The following is a 23,197-nucleotide window of genomic DNA, read 5'->3' as shown; positions in this document are numbered from 1 at the left end:
GCTACTGCACAGGACCAAAAGAAGCTGCAGAGGGTCATAAATTTAGTTTGCTCCATCTTGGGTTCTAACTTACAATGTACTCAGGACACCTTCAACGAATGGTGTCTCCTACAGGCATCTTATTAAGACCTTAAGATATAGGAGCAGAAGTGGGCCATTTGGCCCATTGAGTTTTCTCTACCTTTCAATCATGGTCTGATCCAATTCTTCCAGTCATCCCCACTCCCTGCCTTCACCCCATACCCTCTGATGCCCTGGCTAATGAAGAACCTATCTATCTCTGCCTTAATACACTCAATGACTTGGCCTCCATAGCCTTTTGTGGCAACAAATTCCACAGATTTACCACCCTCTGACTAAAATAATTTCTCCATACCTCTGTTCTAAATAGATGTCCTTCAATCCTGAAGGCGTGCCCTTTTGTCCTAGGCTTCCCTACCATGGGAAATAACTTTGCCATATCTAATCTGTTCAGGCCTTTTAACATTCGAAATGTTTCTATGAGATCCCCCTCATTCTCCTAAACTCCAGGGAATACAACCCAAGAGCTGCCAAACATTCCTCATGCAGTAACCCTTTCATTCCTGGAATCATTCTTGCGAATCTTCTCTGAACCCTTTTCTATGTCAGTATATCCTTTCAAACATAAGGAGCCCGAAACTGCACACAGTTAAGAACCCCCAGCAGCTAGGACATGCTCTTTTCTTACTATTATGACCAAGTAAGATGTACAGAAGCCTGAAGGCACACACTCAGTGATTCAGGAACAGCTTCTTCCCCTCTGCCATCTGATTCCTAAATGGACATTGATCCTGTGAATACTACCTCTCTTTTCTAATATATATATTTATATTGTGTTTTTGCATGATTTTAATCTATTCAATATATGCATACTGTAATTGATTTACTTATTTATTTGTTTTTTCTTCTTCTATATTATGTATTGCATTGAACTGCTGCTGCTAAGTTAAGAAATTTCATGGCACATGCTGGTGATAATAAACCTGATTCTGATTCTGAATCCGATTCTGAGTGTATGTCCTCAGGCTTCTGTACCTCCTTCCTGACAGTAACAATGAGAAGTGGGCGTGGGCTGGGTGATGGGGTCCTTAATAACAGATGCCACCTTCCTGAGGTACCACTCCCTGAAGATGTCAGGATACTACAGAGGTTATATAGCCACGGTGTTGCCTTCTGTATTGGTGCATCCATTTGTTGGAACCAGATGAGATGCTCAGAGATATTGACACCTAGGAACTTGAAGTTGCTCACTCTCTTCACTTCTGATCCCTCTCCAAGGATTGGTTTCTGTTCACTCATCTTATCCATCCTAGAGTCCACAATTAGCTCTTTCATCTTACTGACATTTAGTGCAAGGTTGTTGCTGTGACACCACTCCACTAACTGGTTTATCTTGTTCCTCTCATCTCCATAGAACCATAGAACACGACAGCACAGTACAGGCCCTTCAGCCCTCCATGTTGTGCTGACCCATATAATCCTTAAAAAAAGTACTAAACCCACACTACCCCATAACCCTCTATTTTTCTTTCATCCATCCTTCTCCTTCTGAGATTCTACCAACAATGGCTGTATCATTGGCAAATTTATAGAGGGCTATTGAGCTAAGCCTAGCCACAGAGTCATGGGTACAGAGAGAGTAGAGCAGTGGGCTAAGTACACACCCCTGAGGTGCACCAGTGATGATAGTCAGTGAGGAGGAGATATTATCACCAATCCACACAGATTGTGCTCTTCCGGTTAGGAAGTCGAGGATCCAATTGCAGAAGGAAGTATAGAGGCCCAGGTTCTGTAACATATCAATCAGGATTGTGGGAATGATGGTGTTAAACACTGAACTAATTCATTATCTAATTAATTAACTAATTATTATCCAGGTGAACTAATGTCATATGAAGAGCCATTGAGATTGCATCTGCTGTAGACCTTTCATGCAATGGCAAATTTGAGTGGGTCCAGGTCCTTGCTGAGGCAGGAGTTCATTCTAGTCATGACCAACCTCCCGAAGTATTTCATCACTGTAGATGTGAGTGCTACTGGATGATAGTCATTAAAGCAACTCACATTACTCTTCTTAGGACCGATATAACTTTTGCCTTTTTGAAGCAGGTGGGAACTTCTGACTGTAGCAGTGAGAGGTTGAATACTCCCACCAGCTGGTTGGCACAAGTTTTCAGTGCCTTACCAGGTACTCTACTGGAGCCTGCTGCCTTGTGAGGGTTCATCTTTCCTCAAAGCCTCATATCAGCCTTCGAGACAGATCACAGGGTCACCTGGTGAGCAGGGATCTTCACAGCTGTAGCTATATTCTCCCTTTCAAAGCAGGCATAAAAGGCATTGAGTTCATCTGGTAGTGAAGATTTGATGTCATTCATGCTATTGGGGTTTGCTTTTTAGGAATTAATGTCTTGCAAACTCTGCCAGAGTTGTCATGTATCCAATGTCAGCTTTCACCTTTGGAGTTGGGATGTAATGTTAAAATTGTACAAGGTATCGGTGAGGCCAAATTTGGAGTATTGTGTACAGTTTTGGTCACTGAATTATAGAAAGATGTCAACAAAATAGAAAGAGTACATTAGGGTTAGGGTTAGGGTCCTATTTTGGTAGGACTAATCAAAATAGGACATACATGGTAAATGGTAGGGCATTGAAAAATGCAGTAGAACAGAGTGATCTAGGAATAATGGTGCATAGTTCCCTGAAGGTGGAATCTCATGTGGATAGGGTGGTGAAGAAAGCTTTTGGTATGCTGGCCTTTATAAATCAGATCACTGAGTATAGGAGTTGGGATGTAATGTTAAAATTGTACAAGGCATTGGTAAGGCTGAATTTGGAGTATTGTGTACAGTTCTGGTCACTGAATTATAGGAAAGATTCCAGTAGAAGTGGTAGAGGCAGGTTCGGTATTGTTATTTAAAGTAAAATTGGATAGGTATATGGACAGGAAAGGAATGGAAGGTTATGGGCTGAGTGCGAGTCAGTGGGAATAGGTGAGAGTAAGTGTTAGCGTGGATTAGAAGGGCCGAGATGGACTGCTTCTGTGCTGTAATTGTTATATGGTGATATGATGTTTCCTCTAAACCTCCCTCCCTTAATTTTGTACATATGCCCTCTGGTGTTTGCTATTGGTGCCCTGGGAAACAGGTACTGACTATCCACCCTATCTATGCCTCTCATAATCTTGTAGACCTCTATCAAGTCCCCTCTCATTCTTCTACGCTCCAAAGAGAAAAGTCCCAGCTCTGCTAACCTTGCTTCATATTGCTTGTTTTTCAAACCAGGCAACATCCTGGTAAACCTCCTCTGCACCCTCTCCATAGCTTCCACATCCTTCCTATAATGAGGTGACCAGAATTGAACGCAAGTGTGGTCCCACCTCCGCTAGATGGAGGAGAGTGGGTAGAGGGGAACTGGTTAGGTCTGGAATCCAAAAAAGAAGTGAAGATGAGGACTCGGTAGATTAGAATGTCAATTGACTTAGCTCTAAATGACAGAAGATAGTGATGGTGGAGCATTATTCTGATTGAATGTCAGAGACCTGTGGTGTTCTTCAAGGATTAGAGCTGTGATCTCTATTGTTTGTTTCAATAGGTTTCAATAGGTACACTTAATGACAAAGAAATGTATACAATATACTTTGTACATTCAGAAATTGTTTTTCTTTGCAAACATCCATGAAAACAGAGGAGTGCCCCAGAGAATGAATGACATTTAAATGTTAGAATCCCCAAAGCGCCCCCCCACTCCCCCTCCCACACACAAGCAGCAACAAGTCAATGACCACCACCCCCCCCCCCCACACCACCAGCATAAAAGCATCGGCATCTGCCACCGAGCGTGCAGCAAAGCATCAATAAAGACACAGACTTCCAGTACCCCAAAGACTACTCGTTCACCCAGTAATTCGACATACCACTCTCTCTCTCTCCCTAACAAGGGAAAAAGAAATGCCCCATTTCACAGCAAGAGGGGAGACACAACAAACAACTCACTGATTTATGCTGTTAAGTCTGATAAATAAAAGTGTTATATAAATATCCTTTTGACATGGGTGGTAAATAAGAGGAAAATGTACAGTACTTAGCAGGACCCACAAGAGGATTGGGGCAGACAAGCTGGCAGGACCCACAGGACCATTGGTGTATAGTAGATAGCAGGAGTCACAGAAGCATTGCCCTCTCTCAACTCATATCCCCTTGTTTGAATCTCCCCTACTCTCAATGGAAAACGCTATCCACGTCAACTCTATCTATCCCCCTTATAATTTTAAATACCTCTATCAAGTCCTCTCTCAATCTTCTACGCTCCAAAGAATAATGACCTAACTTGTTCAACCTTTCCCTGTAACTTAGGTGCTGAAACCCAAGTAACGTTCTAGTAAATCTTCTCTGTACTCTTTAGCATTGTTGTACAGTAGATGGAAGGACCCACAGAGCTGAGAGGCTATATAGGATCCTAGTCCTAACCCTAACCCTAACCCTTTTTTGGCTGGCCTGCTTAAAAATCCCCCAAAATTATGCTAAAGACATGAGTGTGTGCTGTTTTGTACTTGTTGATCCCATTGCTCAGATCACCTAAAGCCTGTTTGTCATTGGCCTGAGGTGGGAGCTGACGGTCCGAGGGGTGGCATCGATGGTGGAAGAATGACGACTGAGTGAGCTCCAATGACATTTTGACTGTGACTTGGGCCCGTTCTGTTTTTTTTCCCCCTTTGTTTATTTTCATTACTAACCCTATATTCAGATTAAGATTCATAAAGTACAGGCATGTTTCAAGCCTGTATGTGTATCTGTCCCCCACTTTTCCTTTGCTACATTGACGACTGCATTGGTGCTGCTTCCTGAACGCATGCTGAGCTCGTTGATTTCATTAACTTTGCCTCCAACTTTCACCCTGCCCTCAAATTTACCTGGTCCATTTCTGACACCTCCCTCCCCTTTCTTGATCTTTCTGTCTCTATCTCTGGAGATTGCTTATCTACTGATATCTACTACAAGCCTATGGAGTCTCACAGCTACCTGGACTATTCCTCTTCCCACCCTGTCTCTTGCAAAAATGCCATCCCTGTCTCGCAATTCGTCCGTCTCCGCCACATCTGCTCTCAGGATGAGGCTTTTCATTCCAGGACTAAGGAGAAAGGGGCTTCCCTTCCTCACCATCAACTCTGGTCTCAAAAGCATCTCTCCCATTTCATGCACATCTGCTCTCGCCCCATCCTCCCACCACCCCACAAGGGATAGGGTTCCTCTTGTTCTCACCTACCACCCCACCATCCTCTGGGTCCAACATATAATTCTCCGTAACTTCCGCCACCTCCAACGGGATCCCACCACATCTTTCCCTCCCCCCCTTTCTGCTTTCTGCAGGGATCGCTCCCTACATGACTCCCTTGTCCATTTGTCCCCCTCATCCCCTCCCACTGATCTCCCTCCCGGCACTTATCCTGTAAGTGGACCAAGTGCTACACCTGCTCTTACACTTCCTCCCTCACCACCATTCAGGGCCCCAGACAGTCCTTCCAGGTGAGGTGACACTTTACCTGTGAATCGGCTGGTGTGGTATACTGCGTCCGGTGCTCCTGCTGCGGCCTTCTCTATATTGGTGAGACCCGACGCAGACTGGGAGACCGTTTCGCTGAACACCTACACTCTGTCCACCAGAGAAAGCAGAATCTTCCAGTGGCCACACATTTTAATTCCATATCCCATTCCCATTCTGATATGTCTATCCATGGCCTCCTCTACTGTCAAGATGAAGCCATACTCAGGTTGGAGGAACACCTTATATTCTGTCTAGGTAGCCTCCAACCTCATGGCATGAACATTGATTTCTCTAACTTCTGTTAATGCCCCTCCTCCTCATCTTACCCCATCCCTTTATCTATCTATCAATCTATTTATTTATTTCCCCTTTTTTTCTCTTTTCTCACTCTGTCCCTCTCACAATCACACCTTGCCTGTTCTCCAGATCCCTCTGGTGCTACCTTACCCCTTTCTTTCTCCAGAGGCTTCCATCCCATGATCCTCTCCCTCTCTAGCTGCGTGTCCCTTTTGCCAATCAACTTTCCAGCTCTTAGCTTCATCCCTCCCCCTCCTGTCTTCTCCTATCATTTTGGGTCTTCCCCTCCACCACCTACTTTCAAATTTCTTACTATCCCTTCTTTCAGTTAGTCCTGATGAAGGGTCTCAGCCCAAAATGTCGACTGTACATAGAACTGTAGGACATTACAGCACAGAAACAGGCCTTTTGGCCCTTCTTGGCTGTGCCAAACCATTTTTCTGCCTAGTCCCGCTGACCTGCACCTGGCCATATCCCTCCATACCCTCTCATCCATGTACCTGTCCAAGTTTTTCTTAAATGTTAAAAGTGACCCACATTTACCACTTCTTCTGGCAGCTTATTCCACACTCCCACCATTCTCTGCGTGAAGAAGCCCCTTGCCTAATGTTCCCTTTAAACTTTTGCCCCTTCAACCTTAAGCCATGTCCTCTGGTTTTTTTTCTCCCCTAGCCTCAGTGGAAAAAGCCTGCTTGCATTCATTCTATCTATACCCATCATAATTTTATATACCTCTATCAAATCACCCCTCATTCTCCTATGCTCCAGGGAATAAAGTCCTAACCTATTCAACCTTTCTCTGTAACTCAGTTTCTCAAGTCCCAGCAACATCCTTGTAAGCCTTCTCTGCACTCTTTCTACCTTATTAATATCCTTCCTGTAATTTGGTGACCAAAACTGCACACAATACTCCAAATTTGGCCTCACCAATGTCTTAGACAACCTCACCTTAACATTCCAACTCTTATACTCAATACTTTGATTTATAAAGGCCAATGTAGCAAAAGCTCTCTTTACCACCCTATCTACTTGTGACACCACTTTTAGGGAATTTTGTATCTGTTTTTCCAGATCCCTATGTTCTACTGCACACCTCAGTGCCCTGCCATGTATGTTCTACCTTGGTTTGTCCTTCCAAAGTGCAATACCTCACACTTGTCTGCATTAAACTCCATCTGTCATTTTCCAGCCCATTTTTCCAGGTGGTCAAAATCCCTCTGCAAGCTTTGAAAATCTTCCTCACTGTCCACTACACCTCCAATCTTTGTATCATCAGCAAATTTGCTGATCCAATTGACCACATTATCATCCAGATCATTGATATAGATGACAAATAACAAGGGACCCAACACTGATCCCTGTGGTACATCACTAGTCACAGGCCTCCACCCAGAGTAGCAATCCTCCACAATCACTCTCCAGCTTCTCTCATTCAGCCAATGTTTAATCCAATTTACTACCTCACCATGTATACCTAGCAACTGAATCTTCCTAACTAACCTTCCATGTGGGACCTTGTCAAAGGCCTTACTGAAGTCCATGTATACAACATCCACTGCCTTCCCTTCATCCACTTTCCTGGTAACCTTCTAGAAAAACTCTAATAAATTAAACATGACCTACCATGCACAACGCCATGTTGACTCTCCCTAATAAATCAAATTTACCAGCCTATAATTTCCCAGATTATTTTAGAGCCTTTTTAAAAACTTCTTCCTATAGATGTTGCCCAGCCTGTTGCCTTCCACCAGCATTTTGTGTGTGTTGCTGACAAGGATGTTGCCTGGATTGGGGAGAATGCCTTATGAGAATGGATTGAGTGAACTGATGAGAGGTGTATGAGATAATGAGAGACATTGATCATGTAGATAGTCAGACGCTTTTTCCCAGGGCTGAAATGGTTAGCACCAGAGGGCATAGTTCTAAGGTGCATGGAAGCAGGTACAGAGGAGATGTCAGGGGTAAGTTTTTTATGCAGAGAGTGGTGAGTATGTGGAATGGATTGCCAATGCGGTGGTGGAGGCCGAAACGATGGGGTCTTTTAAGAGACTCCTGGATGCATACATGGAGCTTAGAAAAATAGAGGGCTATGTAGTTTTAAGGTAAGGACATGTTTGACACAGCTTTGTGGGCTGAAGGGCCTGTATTGTGCTGTAGGTTTTCTATGTTTCTAACCATTGGGGTACAGTAGATTGCAGGAGTCACAGGGTCATATGGTAGATAGCAGGATCTAGGGGATCATTGGTGTACAGTAGAGAGCAGGACCCACAGATGTATGATAGATGGCAGGACTTGCAGGATCACTGGAGTACAGAGGGACCTTGGACTGGATCCATTGCATCCTGGAAGTGGAAACACAAGTAGTTATTGTGCATAATATTACATAACAGCATATTTGCTTTCAATGGTTGGGGTTATGAGTATAAAAGTCAGGAAAATATAACCTTCCTTGATTAAGCCTCACTTGGACTGCATACAGTTCTGGTTGCTCCATTATAGGAAGGCCATGGAGGTTTTGGAGGCAAGCAGATGTTGGCTGGAATAGAGGATATTGGTTTTGGTTTATTATTGTCACATGTTCCAAGATGCAGTGAAAAGCTTGATTTGCATACTGTTCAGATAGATCACATCATTACAGAGTACATGATATGATCTATCTATAACAATGCAGATAAAAGCAACTGAAAATGTGTAGTGCAGGTAATCCAAATACGAGATCTTAACAAGTAAGATAGTGAGGTCAAGCATTGCATTCCAGAGTCTGATACCAGTGGGGTAGAAGCTGTTCTTGAGCGCTGTGCTTTGAGCTTTCAAGCTTTTGTATATTCTGCCTGATGGGAGAGGGGAGAAGAGAAAATGTCTGGGGTGGATGTGGCCTTTGATTATGTTGGCTGCTTTACTGAGGCAGTGAGAAGTGTAGCCATAGAGAGGAGGTTGGTTCCTGTGATGTGCTGAGCTGTAACCACAACTCTGCAATCTCCTGTGGTCACGTGCAGAGCAGCTGCCATACCATGCCTCAGTACAAACTTGGATTGTTTTCTCTGAAGCTTTGGAGCTGGGGCATAATCTGACAGAAGCATATAAAATTTGAAAGGGTCAATCATCAGTCTTTTTGTCAGAGTGGGAACACCAAACACTAGACAGTATAGCTGTAAGGTGGGGGGGGGGGGAGGATTTTCAAAGTGGATGTATGAGACAGGTGCTTTATTTGAAATGCAGAGATTGATAGGTACCTGGAATGTACTGCCTGGGGAAGTGGTGGAAGCCAATATGATAATAATGTTTAAGAGGCATTCAGGTACACACATGACCTGACAGGGAATTATGGGATGCGGTTAAATAGTATCATACCTGGAACAGACATTATGAGCTGAAGGGCCATTTCCTGTGCTGGAATGTTCCATGTCTACACTGTCATTAAAATCTCAAATCAAGCTTGAGGAACATCATCATCTCACCTTCAACAGGAGGCCTGCATAGTTTAAAAGGAGAATAAATAGAAAGGGAAGGAGTTTAAATACTTTTATGGTGGAAGAATGTGCAAGGATAAACCCAAGGCCCCAGTAAAATTAGGAAGCCTTAATTTGATTCAGAGTAATTGAAGGATAAGTTGTGGCAGGAGATTGCAGATTGTGGATATATGGCATGCTTTGTGAGAAACCAAGGACCTATGTAAGTCATTATGACCAACCTCATAATACAACCGAATCTGCAGACAGATTCATTTGAGTAACCACAAGGCTATGATGTGCGTGGATGGCAGCTCTTGAGCTGTGGTCATATTGCAGGTGAATCACCCATGAAATTGGAAGGAAATGAATAACTTTAAGGTCAGTAGCAGATGGCAGGTGGTGCATAAAATCCCTCACCCCAGCCTCCCTAATAGATATACCACATCAGGTACATTCAGAGTGATACTCATTTTGTAGCTTCATGTTGTCACTGTTTCATAGGCTGAGAGGAAACAAAGTGGGAAGGTACAGCCTGTTATTACAAAACTTACAATGGCTCCCAAGTCAATCCTGCAGAATAATTTGAAAGGCAATTCAGTCTCTTGACCCTCTTACGCCATTCACTGACTGACCCCTTTCTCAATATATTTGTTCTCTCTGTCTCTGGGTCTCTCTGTCTCTACCTCCTTGTCTCTCTATCTGCCTCTGAAAGAAGAGAAAACATGAAATATGAATGCAGAGTAGCTAATAATATAAAGCAGGATATCAAAAGTTTTTTTCAGTTATATAAAGAGTAAGAGGGGTGAGTGTTGATATTGAACCACTGGAAAATGATGCTGGTGAGGTAGTAATAGGGGACGAAGAAATGGTAGATGAACTTCATGGGTACTTTGCATCTGTCTTCACTGTGGAAGATGTTGGCAGAGTTCCAGAGGTACGTGAGTATCAGGGAGCAGGAGTGAGTGCTATTGCTATTACAAAGCAAAAAAGTGCTAGGCAAACTCAAAGGTTTTAAGGTGGATAAGACATCTGGGCCAGGTTGACTACATCCCAGAGTCCCGAGAGAGTTTGCTGAGAGATAACAGATGCATTGGTCATGATTTTTCAAGAATCACTTGATTCTGGTATGGTCCCAGAGGACTGGAAGATTGCAAATGTCGCTCCACACTTTAAGAAGGGAGGAAGGCAAAAAGAAGGATATTTTATGCTAGTTAGTCTAACCTCAGTGGTTGCGAACATGTTGGTGTCTATTATTAAGGATTAGGTTTTGAGGTACTTGAACACAATAATAAAATAAGTCAAAGTCAGTAAAGAGAAATCTTACCTGACAGATCTGTTAATAGTTCTTCAAGGAAGTAAGAAACAGGGTGGACAAGGGAGAGGCAATGGATGTCATTTACTTGGATTCTCAGAAGACATTTGATAAAGTGGCATACATGAGGCTATTTAACAAGATAAAATCCTATGGCGTTACAGGAAAGCTACTGGCATGAATAATGGATTGGCTGATAGGCAGGCGGTAGCAAATGGGAATAAAAGGAACCTTTTCTGCTTGGCTGCTGGTGACTAGTGCTGTTCCTCAGTAGTCAGTATTGGACCACTACTTTTCACATTGTCAGTGATTTAGATAGTGGAATTGAAGGCCCTGTGACAAAGTTTGCGGAAGATATGAAGAAAGGTGGAGGCGTAGGTAGTGCTGAGGAAACAATGCGATTGCAGCAGGACTTTGACAAAGTGGAAGAATGGGCGGATGGAAAATGTGTTGGGGAATGTATTTTGGTAAAAGGAATTATAGTGTGGATTATTATCAAAATGGGGAGAAGGTTCAAACAACAGAAGTGCAGAGGGACTTAGAAGTCCTTGTGCAAGACTCCCAGAGAGTTAATTTAGACTACCAGACTACCAGAAGGTTAATTTATCCACAACTGTATCCACAACTAGGTTAATTTAGACTACCAGACTACCAGAAGGTTAAGAATGAGGCTGTAGTAAAGAAGATAACTGCAACGTTGGCATTTATTTCAAGGGGAATAGAATATAAAAACAAGAAGTTAATGCAGAGCCTTTATAAGACACTAATCAGGCCGCAGTTAAGATTATTGTCAATAGTTTTGGGCCCCATATCTCTAAAAGGATGTGTTATCATTGGAGAGAGTCCAGGGGAGGTTTACAAGGATTAAGTGGTTAACGTATTAGAAGAATTTGGCATGTCTGGGCCTGCACTCATTAGAATTTAGAAGAATGTGGATGGAACCTCATTGAAACCTACTGAATGTTGAAAGGACCAGACAGGGTGGATGTGGAGAGAATGTTTCCTGTGGTGGTGGTATCCAGAACTGAAGGGCACAGCCTCAAAATTGGAGGGCAATTCTTTAGAACAGAGGTAAGGAGGAACTCTTTTAAGACAGAGTGCAGTAAATCTGTGGAATGCTCTGACACAGACTGCATGGAGGCCAAATGCGTGAGTATATTTAAGGCAGAAGTTGATTATTTCCTGTTTGGTTGGGGCATCAAATGATATGGCCAGGTGTATGGGGTTGAGTGGGATCCCAGATCAAACAAGATAGAAATGTGGAGCAGGCTCGAAAGGCTAAATGGCCTAATTCTGCTCCTATGTCTTTTGCCTGTGTGTGTCTGTTGGTCTGTCTTTTGTCCATGTCTGTTTGTCTGTCTCTGTCTGTGTGGGTCTGCCTGTCTCTGCTTGTGTCTGTCTGTCTCTCTTGGTCTTTATCTGTGGTTGCCTGCCACTCTCTTTGTCCACTACTCTCTCAATCCCCCTTCCCCCCCCCATTCCCTCCTCCCCACCCCACGCCTCCCCTTCCTCTTCCCTCCTTCCTTTTTTCTTTGTACCTCTCTCCCACTTTAGACAATAGACAATAGCAGAAGTAGACCATTCGGCCCTTCGAGCCTGCACCGCCACTTACTATCATTCTCTACCTTCACTTCCTTTCTACCTTCAGACCAGCATTTCTCCTTCTCCCTACTTGCCTCCAAGAAAAACCATCATCTTACAAACAGCTATTGACAGAAAATGTGGAAAAGGGATAGAAAATGGAATTTGATGTTCTGTGGTTTGTATCATATTGTATGAACTCTTTCTCTAGGTTGGAGCATGGCCTTAGCAAATCCACAAAAGTTCATGGATGGAAGAATTAATCAGACTGTACAGTTTCCTCTGTGCCACAACATTAGTAAGCCAGATCAAGTCTTTAATTTGGAGTGGCGATTCATTCAGGAAGAGATATCAAGTTCAATCCTCACATTTTCACCCAACTCTCTACACCCATTCATCTCAGAGACTTTCAAAAACCGTGTGAATTTCTCCAGGACCAATGCAGTATTACTTCTTAAAGACATACAAACTACGGATGAAGGAACTTATGAACTGGAAGTTACAAATGCAGCCGGGAAATCGTCTAAACGCTCAGTTTTTCTAACTGTAAATGGTAAACTCATTTTACTTCTTTGAATGGTCTCAGCCTGCTCCATAATATGTGGAGAATATCAGTGTAGGACCAGGTCTGTGTTGATTCCACCCTGAGTGATCATATCAGTCCAGGGATCACATTACACTGTCTGTGGCTAATTTCACTGTTAATAACCAAAGATGTCTGAAGTACAGATTCACAAGGTTAATTCCATCAAGATTCCCTACCATACTTCGGGGTATGGAGGAATTGTCTTTATGGACTAAATACGAGGTATTGCATTTTGGGAGATCAAACTAGGGATGGACAGATAGTGAATGATAGGGTCTGGTGAGTATTATAGTTTAAAGAAGCAGGTGCATTGTTTGCTGAAAGTGGCAGCACTAGTAAATAGGGTTGTGAAGCAGGCATATAACACATAAACTACATAAGACCATAAAGTATAGGTGCAGAATTAGGCCATTTAGTCCTTTCAGCCTAGTCCGCTATTCCATCATGTCTGATCCCGGATCTCACTCAACCCCATACACCTGCCTCCTCCTCAGTCCATCGAGTCTGCTCCACCATTTTTTCATGGTTGATCCATTTTCCTCTCAGACCCAGTCTCCTTCCTTCTCCCTGAATCCCTTCATGCCTTGACCAATCAAGAATCTATCAATCTCTGCTTTAAATATACGTAAAGACTTCTGTGGCAAGAAAATTCCATGGATTTACCACTCTCAGGCTAAAGAAGATCTTACTCATCTCCATTCTAAAAGGACGTCCGTCTATTCTAAGGTTGTGTCCTCTGGTCTTAGACTCCACCACCATAGGAAACATCCTCTCCACATCCACTCTATCAACACCTTTCATGATTTGATAGGTTTCAATTAGGTTGCGGTGAATACAGGCCCAGAGCCATCAAGCATTTTTCATATGACAAGCTGTTCAATGCTGGAATCATTTTTGCAAACATCCTTTCAAGCCTCTCCAGTGTCTGCACATTCTTTCGCAGATAAGGAGAAAAGAAAGAAAAGCAAAAGAGAGGGCATACAAGGAAGTCAGAGCTAGTGGGAAGAAAGAGGATTGGGGAGCTTTTAAAAACTTGCAGAAGGAAACTAAGAAGTTCAGTCGGAAGGAAAAGATAAATTATGAGAGGAAGCTGGTGACTAATATCAAGGAAGATACTACAAGCTTGAGGGAGTTATAAGACCATTAGAAAATGATGCTGGAAATATTATAATGAAAAACGCAGAGATGGCAGAGGAACTGAATGCGTATTTTGGAAGACATCTGCTGTATACTGGACATTCAAGAGTGTCAGGGAAGTGAAGTATGTGCAGTGAAGGATATGACTGAGAAGGTGCTCAAGCAACTTAATGTATTGATGATGGAGACATCTCCTGGACCTGATGAAATGCACCCTCAGATTCTGAAGGAAGTAGCTGGAGAGATTGTGGAGACATTAACATTGGTCTTTCAAGAATCAATAGATTCCAGCATTGTACTGATTGACTGGAAAATTGCAAATGTAACCCCGCTATTTAATAAGGATAGAAACATAGTAACATAGAAACATAGAAAACGTACAGCACAATACAGGCCCTTCGGCCCACAAATTTGTGCCGTACATGTTCCTACCTTAGAAATTACTAGGCTTACTCATAGCCCTCTATGTTTCTAAGCTCCATGTACCTATCCAAAAGTCTCTTAAAAGACCATATCGTATCCACCTCCACCACCGTTACCGGCAGCCCATTCCACGCACTCACCACTCACTGCATAAAAAACTTACCCCTGATATCTCCCCTGTACCTACTTCCCAGCACCTTAAACCTGTGTTCTCTTGTGGCAACCATTTCAGCCCTGGGAAAAAGCCTCTGACTATCAAATCACCCCTCATTCTCCTACGCTTCAGGGAATAAAGTCCTAACCTATTCAACCTTTCTCTGTAACTCAGTTTCTCAAGTCCCAGTAACATCCTTGTAAACCTTCTCTGCACTCTTTCAACCTTATTAATATCCTTCCGTAATTAGGTGACCAAAACTGCACACAATACTCCAAATTCAGCCTCACCAATGTCTTATACAATGTCAATACTTTGATTTATAAAGGCCAATGTACCAAAAGATCTCCTTATGACCCTATCTGTGACAACACTTTTAGGAAATTATGTATCTGTATTCCTAGATTCCTCTGCACTACTGCACTCTTCAGTGCCCTACCATTTACCTTGTATGTTCTACCTTGATTTGTCCTTCCAAAGTGCAATACTTCACACTTGTCTGCATTAAACTCCATCTGCCATTTTTCAGCCCATTTTTCCAGCTGGTCCAAATCCCTCTGCAGGCTTTGAAAACCTTCCTCACTGTCCACTACACCTCCGATCTTTGTATCATCAGCAAATTTGCTGATCCAATTGACCACATTATTATCCATTTCATTGGTATAGATGACAAGTAACAATGGACCCAGCACTGATCCCTGTGGCACACCACTAGTCACAGGCCTCCACTCAGAGTAGCAATCCTCCACTACCACTCTCTGGCTTCTCCCATTGAGCCAATGTCTAATCCAATTAACTACCTCTCCATGCATACCTAGCAACTGAATCTTCCTAACTAACCTCCCATGTGGGACCTTGTCAAAGGCCTTACTGAAGTCTATGTAGACAACATCCCCTGACTTCTCTTCCTCCACTTTCCTGGTAACCTCCTCGAAAAACTCTAATAGATTGGTTAAACATGACCTACCATGCACAAAGCCATGTTGACTCTCCTTAATAAGTCCCTGTCTATCCAAATACTTGTAGATCCTATCTCTTAGAACTCCTTCCAATAATTTACCTACTACTGATGAAAAACTTACTGGCCTACAATCTCCCAGATTACTTTTTGAGCCTTTTTTAAACAACAGAACAACGTGAGCTATCCTCCAGTCCTCCGGCACCTCACTCGTAGATACTGACATTTTAAATATATCTGCCAGGGCCCCTGCAGTTTCAACACCAGTTTCCTTCTGAGGGAGTACCTTGTCAGGTCCTAGGGATTTATCTACTCTGATTTGCCTCATGACAGCGAGCACCTCCTCCCCTTCAATCTCTATAGGTTCCTGACCTCATTTCTTGTTTGCCTTATTTCCACAGACTCCATGCCAGCTTCCTTAGTAAATACAGATGCAAAAAACCCATTTAAGATCTCCCCATTTCTTTTGGTTCCATACATAGCTGACCACTCTGATCTTCAAGAGGACCAATTATATCCCTTACTGTCCTTTTGCTCTCAATATACCATGGACGCTTTTAGGATTATCCTTAACCTTGACTACCAAAGCAACCTCATGTTTTCTTTTAGCCCTCCTGATATCTTTCTTAAGAATTCTTTTGCCCTTTTTATACTCCTCAAGCACCTTATTTGCTCCCTGTTCCCTATACATATTATACATCTCTCTCTTCTTCTTCATCAGAGTTCCAATATCCCTCAAGAACCAAGGTTCCTTATTCTTATTCACTTTGCCTTTAATCCTGACAGGAACATACAAACTCTGCACTCTCAAAATTTCTCCTTTGAAGGCCTCCCACTTACCAATGACATCCTTGTCAGAGAACAACCTGTCCCAATCCACGCTTTTTAGATTCTTTCTCATTTCTTCACATTTGGCCTTTTTCCAGTTTAGAACCTCAACCTGAGGACCAGATCTATCTTTATCCATGATCAAGTTGAAACTAATGGTGTCACTGGAACCATAGTGTTCCCCTACACACACTTCCGTCAGCTGTCCTAACTCGTTTCCTAATAGAAGATCTAATATTGCATCTTCTCTAGTTGGTACCTCTATATAGTGATTTAGAAAACTTCTGTGAACACATTTTACAATCTCTAACCCATCTAGATCTTTAACAGTATGGGAGTGCCAAGCAATATGTGGAAAATTAAAATCCCCTACTATCACAACTTTATGTTTCTTGCAGTTGTCTGCTACCTCCCTCCAGATTTGCTCCTCCAATTCTTACTAACTATTGGGTGGTCTAGAATACAAGCCCATTAATATGGTCATACCTTTCCTGTTTCTCAGCTCCACCCATATGGCCTTGGTAGACAAGCCCTCTAATCTGTCCTGCTTGAGCACTGCTGTAACATTTTCCCTGACTAGCAATGCCAATCCCCCACCCTTCATCTCTCTACCTCTATCACATCTGAAACATCTAAACCCTGGAACATTAAGCTGCCCGTATTGCCCCTTCTCCAGCCAAATTTCATTAATGGCTATTGTGTCATAATGCCACGTGTCAATCCAGGCCCTCAGCTGGTCAGCCTTTCCCACAATACTCCTCGCATTGAAATAGACACAACTCAGAAGATTATTACCACCGCACACAAACCTTCTATTTGTGACTTTGTATGAACTTTTAACATAATTTATTTTCACCTGCTCTGTCACTCTGGTTCCCATCCGCCTGTAAATCTAGTTTAAACCCTCCCCAATAGCACTAACAAACCTCCCTGCAAGGATATTGGTCCTCCTGTAGTTCAGGTGTAACCCGTCTCTCTTGTACAGGTCCCACCTGCCCCAGAAGAGGTCCCAATGATCCTGAAATCTGAAATCCTGCCCCTACACCAGTTTGTCAGCCACATGTTCATCCACCAGAGCCTCCTATTCTTACCCTCACTGGCACATGGCACAGGTAACAATCCTGCGATTACCACCCTCGAGGTCCTGCTTTTTAACTTCCTACCAAGCTCTCTTTACTCACTCTTCAGGACCTCCTCTTTCTTTCTACATCATTGGTACTGATGTGTACCACGACATCTGGCTGATTACCCTCCCACTTCAGAATGCTGTGCATGTGATCAGAGACATCCCTGACCCTGGCACCCAGGAGGCAACAAACCATCCGGGAGTCTCTGTCATGACCACAGAACCTCCTGTCTGTACCTCTAACTATCGAGTCCCCTATCACTACCGCTCTCCTCTTCTTCCCCCCTCCCTTCTGCACTGCAGAACCAGACTCAGTGCCAGAGATCCGGCTGCCCCAGCTTGTCTCAAGTGAGTATCCAAATCGGTATACCTGTTGTTGAGGGGAATGGCCACAGGGGAACCCTACTCTGCCTGACCTTTCCCCTTCCCTCGCCTGATGGTAATCCAATTACCTGTGCCCTGCTCCTTTGGCATAACTACCTCCCTGAAACTACTATCTATAAACTCCTCATTCTCCTGAGTGATCCAGAGGTCATCCAGCTCCTGCTCCAGTTCCCTAACACGGTTTGTTAGGAGCTGCAGCTGGATCATTGGGACTCCTTTTGGGGCAGGCATGTCCTGTACAAACAGGGCGGGTTGCACTTGAATCTGAGCGGGACCAATATCCTGGCAGGGAGGTTTGCTAAGACTATTGGGGAGAGTTTAAATTAGAATTGCTTTTGGATGGGAACCAAACTGAAGAGACGGAGTAAGGGGCTATGGTTCACAAATAGAGAAATCTTGAAGTCGGTGGACGGATAGGCAGGTGAAAGAGAAGGGTAAAGCTCAGAGCGATGGTTTGAGATTGTCTATTTTAAGGCAAGAAGCATCATGAACAAAGCAGCTGAACAGAGCGTGGATCACTACTTAGAGCAATGATGCTTTGGCCAATACAGAGACTTGGATGGCTCAGGGCCAGGAATGGTTACTTCAAGTGTCAGGCTTTAGATGTTTCAGCAAGGACAGAGAGGGAGGCAAAAGAGATGGGGGCATGGCACTGCTGATCAGAGATAGTGCCACGGCTGCAGAAAAGGAGGAAGTCATAGAGGGATAGTTTACTGAGTCTCTGTGTGTGGAAGTTAGGAACAGGAAAGGGTTAATAACTCTACTGGCTATTTGTTTTATAGACTACCCAATAGTAACAAGGACATCAAGGAACAGAAAGTGAGACATATTCTGGAAAGTTGTAATAATAACAGGGTTGTCATGGTAGAAGATTTTAATTTCCCAAATATCGATTGGCATCTCCCTAGAGCGAGGGGTTTAAGTAGGGTGGAGTTTGTTCAGTGTGTTCAGGAAGGTTTCCTGACACAATATGTGGATAAGCCTACAAGAGGAGAGGCTGTACCTGATCTGTTATTGGGTGATGAACCTGGTCAGGTGTCAGGTCTCTCAGTGGGAGAGCATTTTGGAGATGGTGTTCACAATTCTATCTCCTTTACCATAGCCTTGGTGAGGGATAGGAACAGACAAGTTAGGAAAATCCTTAATTGGAGTATGGAGAAATCTAAAGCTATCAGGCTGGAACTTGGAAGCACAAGTTGGGAACAGACATTCTCAGGGAAATGTACAGAAGAAATGTGGCAAATGTTCATGGGATAATCGAGTGGTGTTCTGCATAGGTACGTTCCAATGAGACAGGGAATGGATGGTAGGGTACAGGAACCATGGTGTACAAAGGCTGTAATAAATCTAGTCAAGAAAAAAAGAAAAACTGACAAAAGTTTCAGAGAGGTAGGTAATATTATAGACCTAGAAGATTATAAGGCTAACAGGAAGGAGCTGAAGAATGAAATTAGGAGTGCCAGAAGGGGCTATGAGAAGGCCTTGGTGAAAACCCCAAGGCATTCTACAAGTATATGAAGAACAAGAAGATAAGACATGAGAGAATAGACAGTGCAAAAGTGTGTATGGATCTGGAGGAGATAGCAGAGGTACTTAAAGAAAACTTTGCTTCAGTATTCACTACAGAAAAGGACCTTGGCAATTTTAGGGATGACTTACAGTGGATTGAAAAACTTGAGCATGTTGACATTAAGAAAGGGGATATCAGCATGGCTTTGTCAAAGGCAGTTCATGCCTTACGAGCCTGATTGAATATTTTGAGGATGTTACTAAATATGTTGATGAAGGTAGCACAGTAGATGTAGTGTATAAGGATTTCAACAAGGCATTTGAAAAGGTACCCATGCAAGGCTTATAGAGAAAGTAAGAAGGCATGGGTTCTAAGGGGACCTTGCTTTGTGGATCTAGAATTGGCTTGCCTACAGAAGGCAAAAGTAGTTGTAGATGGGTCATATTCTGCATGGAAGTTGGTGACCAATGGTGTGCCTTAAGGATCTGTTCTGGGACCCTTTCTCTCTGTGATTTTTATAAATCACCCGGATGACTAATTGGAGGGATGGGTTAGTAAATTAGCTGATGACACAAAGGTTGTGGGTGTTGTTGAGGGCTGTAGAGGTTACTGCGGGACATTGAAAGGATGCAAAACTGTGCTGTGAAGTGACAGATGGAGTTCAAACCAGTTAATAGACAATAGGTGCAGAAGTAGACCATTCGGCTCCTCGAGTCTGCACCGCCATTCTGAGATCATGGCTGATCATTCACTATCAATACCCAGTCCCTGCCTTGTCCCCATATCCCTTGATTCCCCTATCCATCAGATATCTATCTAGCTCCTTCTTGAAAGCATCCAGAGAATTGGCCTCCATCGTCTTCTGAGGTAGTGCATTCCACACCTGCACAACTCTCCAGGAGAAGAAGCTCTTCCTCAACTCTGTTTTAAATAACTGACCTCTTATTCTCAATCCATGCCCTCTGGTACTGGACTCTCCCAACATCTGGAACATATTTCCTGCCTCAATCCTATCAAATCCTTTAATTATCTTAAACGTTTCAATCAGATCCCCTCTCAATCTCCTCAATTCCAGCGTGTACAAGCCCAATCTCTCCAATCTCTCTGCATAAGACAGCCCTGCCATCCCAGGAATCAACCTAGTGAATCTACGCTGCACTTCCTCAACTGCCAGAATGTCCTTCCTTAAACCTGGAGACCAAAACTGTACACAATATTCCAGGTGTGGTCTCACCAGGGCCCTGTACAAATGCAAAAGGACATCCTTGCTCTTGTATTCAATTCCCCTTGTAACAAAGGCCAACATTCCATTTGCCCTCTTCACTGCCTGTTGCACTTGCTCATTCACCTTCATTGACTGGTGAACTAGGACTCCTAGGTCTCTTTGCGTTTCTCCCTTACCTAACTCTACTCCATTCAGACAATACTCTGCCCTCTTGTTCCTGCTTCCAAAGTGGATAACTTCACATTTATTCACATTGAATGACATCTGCCAAGTATCTGCCCACTCACCCAGCCTATCCAAGTCTCCCTGTATTCTCCTAACGTCCTCTTCGCATGTCACACTGCCACCCAGTTTAGTATCGTCAGCAAACTTGCTGATATAGTTTTCAATGCCCTCATCTAAATCATTGACATAAATCATAAAGAGCTGTGGTCACAATACAGAGCCCTGTGGTACCCCACTAGTCACCTCCAGCCAGTCCGAGAAACACCCATTCACTGCTACCCTTTGCTTTCTATCTGCCAACCAGTTTTCTATCCATGTTGAAACCCTGCCCCCAATGCCATGAGCTCTGATTTTACTCACCAATCTCCTATGTGGCACCTTATCGAATGCCTTCTGAAAATCTAGGTACACAACATCCACTGGCTTACCCTCGTCTAACATCCTTGTTACACCCTCAAAAAACTCCCAACAGATTAGTCAAGCATGATTTGCCCATGGTAAATCCATGCTGGCTCGGCCTAATCCTATTTCTGCCATCAAGATGTGCCACTATTTCGTCCTTAATAATGGACTCAAGCATCTTCCCCACGACTGACGTTAGGCTAACAGGGCGATAGTTCTCTGTTTTCTCCTTCCCTCCCTTCTTGAAAAGTGGGATAACATTAGCCACTCTCCAACCTTCAGGAACTGATCCTGAATCTAAGGAATTCTAAGGAACATTAAGTATGAAGTGATTCATTTTGGTAGGTCAAATATGATGGCAGAATATAGCATTCATGGTAAGACTCTGTAATGTGGAGGATCAGAGGGATCTTGGGGTCCGAGTCCACAGGATACTTAAAGCTGCTGCGCAGGTTGACTGTGTAGTTAAGAAGGCATACAGTGCATTGGCCTTCATCAACTGTGGGATTGAGTTTAAGAGCTGAGAGATAATGTTACAGCTATATAACTATTGGAGACTAAGGTGGGAAGATATGCCTGGAGGCCGTGGAAGTGAGCGAGGTCCTCAATGAATATTTCTCTTCGGTATTCACCAATGAGAGGGAACTTGATGACGGTGAGGACAATATGAGTGAGGGTGATGTTCTGGAGCATGTTGATATTAAGGCAGAAGAGGTGTTGGAGTTGTTAAAATACATTAGGACGGATAAATCTCCGGGGCCTGACAGAATATACCCCAGGCTGCTCCACAAAGCGAGGGAAAAGATTGCTGAACCTCTGGCTAGGATCTTTATATCCTCGTTGTCCACGGGAATGGTACCGGAGGATTGGAGGGAGGCGAATATTGTCCCCTTGTTCAAAAAAGATAGTATGGATAGTCTAGGTAATTATAGACCTGTGAGCCTTAAGTCTGTCGTGGGAAAGCTGTTGGAAAAGATTCTTAGAGATAGGATCTATGGGCATTTAGAGAATCATGGTCTGATCAGGGACAGTCAACATGGCTTTGTGAAGGGCAGATCATGTCCGACAAGCCTGATAGAGTTCTTTGAGGAGGTGACCAGGCACTACACCTTTGAGTGTAGTTGAGGGTAGTGCAGTGGATGTGATCTATATGGATTTTAGTAAGGCATTTGACAAGGTTCCACATGGTAGGCTTATTCAGAAAGTCAGAAGGCATGGGATCCAGGGAAGTTTGGCCAGGTGGATTCAGAATTGGCTTGCCTGCAGAAGGTAGAGGGTTGTGGTGGAGGGAGTACATTCAGATTGGAAGGTTGTGACTAGTGTTGTCCCACAAGGATCTGATCTGGGACCTCTACTTCTTGTGATTTTTATTAATAACCTGGATGTGGGGGTAGAAGGGTGGATTGGCAAGTTTGCAGATGACACAAAGGTTGGTGGTGTTGTAGATAGTGTAGAGGATTGTCAAAGATTGCAGAGAGACATTGATAGGATGCAGAAGTGGGCTGAGAAATGGCAGATGGAGTTCAACCAGGAGAAGGACAAACTCCAAGGCAGAGTACAAAGTAAATGGCAGGATACTTGGTAGTGTGGAGGAGCAGAGAGATCTGGGGGTACATGTCCACAGATCCCTGAAAGTTGCCTCACAGGTAGATAGGGTAGTTAAGAAAGCTTATGGGGTGTCAGCTTTCATAAGTCGAGGGATAGAGTTTAAGAGACACTATGTAATAATGCAGCTCTATAAAACTCTAAATGTCAATAATGAACCTGCCTCTACCACTTCTACTGGAAGCTCATTCCACACAGCTACCACTCTCTGAGAAAAGAAGCTCCCCCTTGTGTTACCCCTAAACTTTTGCCCCCTAACTCTCAACACATGTCCTCTTGTTTGAATCTCCCCTACTCTCAATGGAAAAAGCCTATACATGTCAACTCTATCTATCCTCCTCATAATTTTAAATATCTCTATCAAGTCCCCCCTCAACCTTCTACGCTCCATAGAATAAAGATGTAACTTGTTCAATCTTTCCCTGTAACT

General features: G+C 43.5%; 1 protein-coding gene and 1 long non-coding RNA gene across 3 annotated transcripts in view; both read left to right on the top strand.

The window, feature by feature from the left end:
• Positions 1-23,197, top strand: part of LOC132394743 (uncharacterized) — an 887,546-nt gene that overhangs the window by 66,592 nt on the left and 797,757 nt on the right. The window lies entirely within an intron of this gene.
• LOC132394742 (HEPACAM family member 2-like) overlaps positions 1-23,197 on the top strand; it is a 127,543-nt gene that overhangs the window by 15,500 nt on the left and 88,846 nt on the right. For both annotated transcript variants that reach the window (XM_059971156.1, XM_059971155.1), the window contains exon 2: positions 12,416-12,757. In XM_059971156.1, the coding sequence (XP_059827139.1) occupies positions 12,416-12,757 (342 nt within the window). The remainder of the gene's footprint in view (positions 1-12,415; positions 12,758-23,197) is intronic.

This window comes from Hypanus sabinus, chromosome 5 (assembly GCF_030144855.1).
Source record: "Hypanus sabinus isolate sHypSab1 chromosome 5, sHypSab1.hap1, whole genome shotgun sequence".
NCBI classification, from domain to species: domain Eukaryota; kingdom Metazoa; phylum Chordata; class Chondrichthyes; order Myliobatiformes; family Dasyatidae; genus Hypanus; species Hypanus sabinus.
Note: the sequence above shows the minus strand (reverse complement) of the source record. Positions and strands in the feature narration are given on the sequence as shown.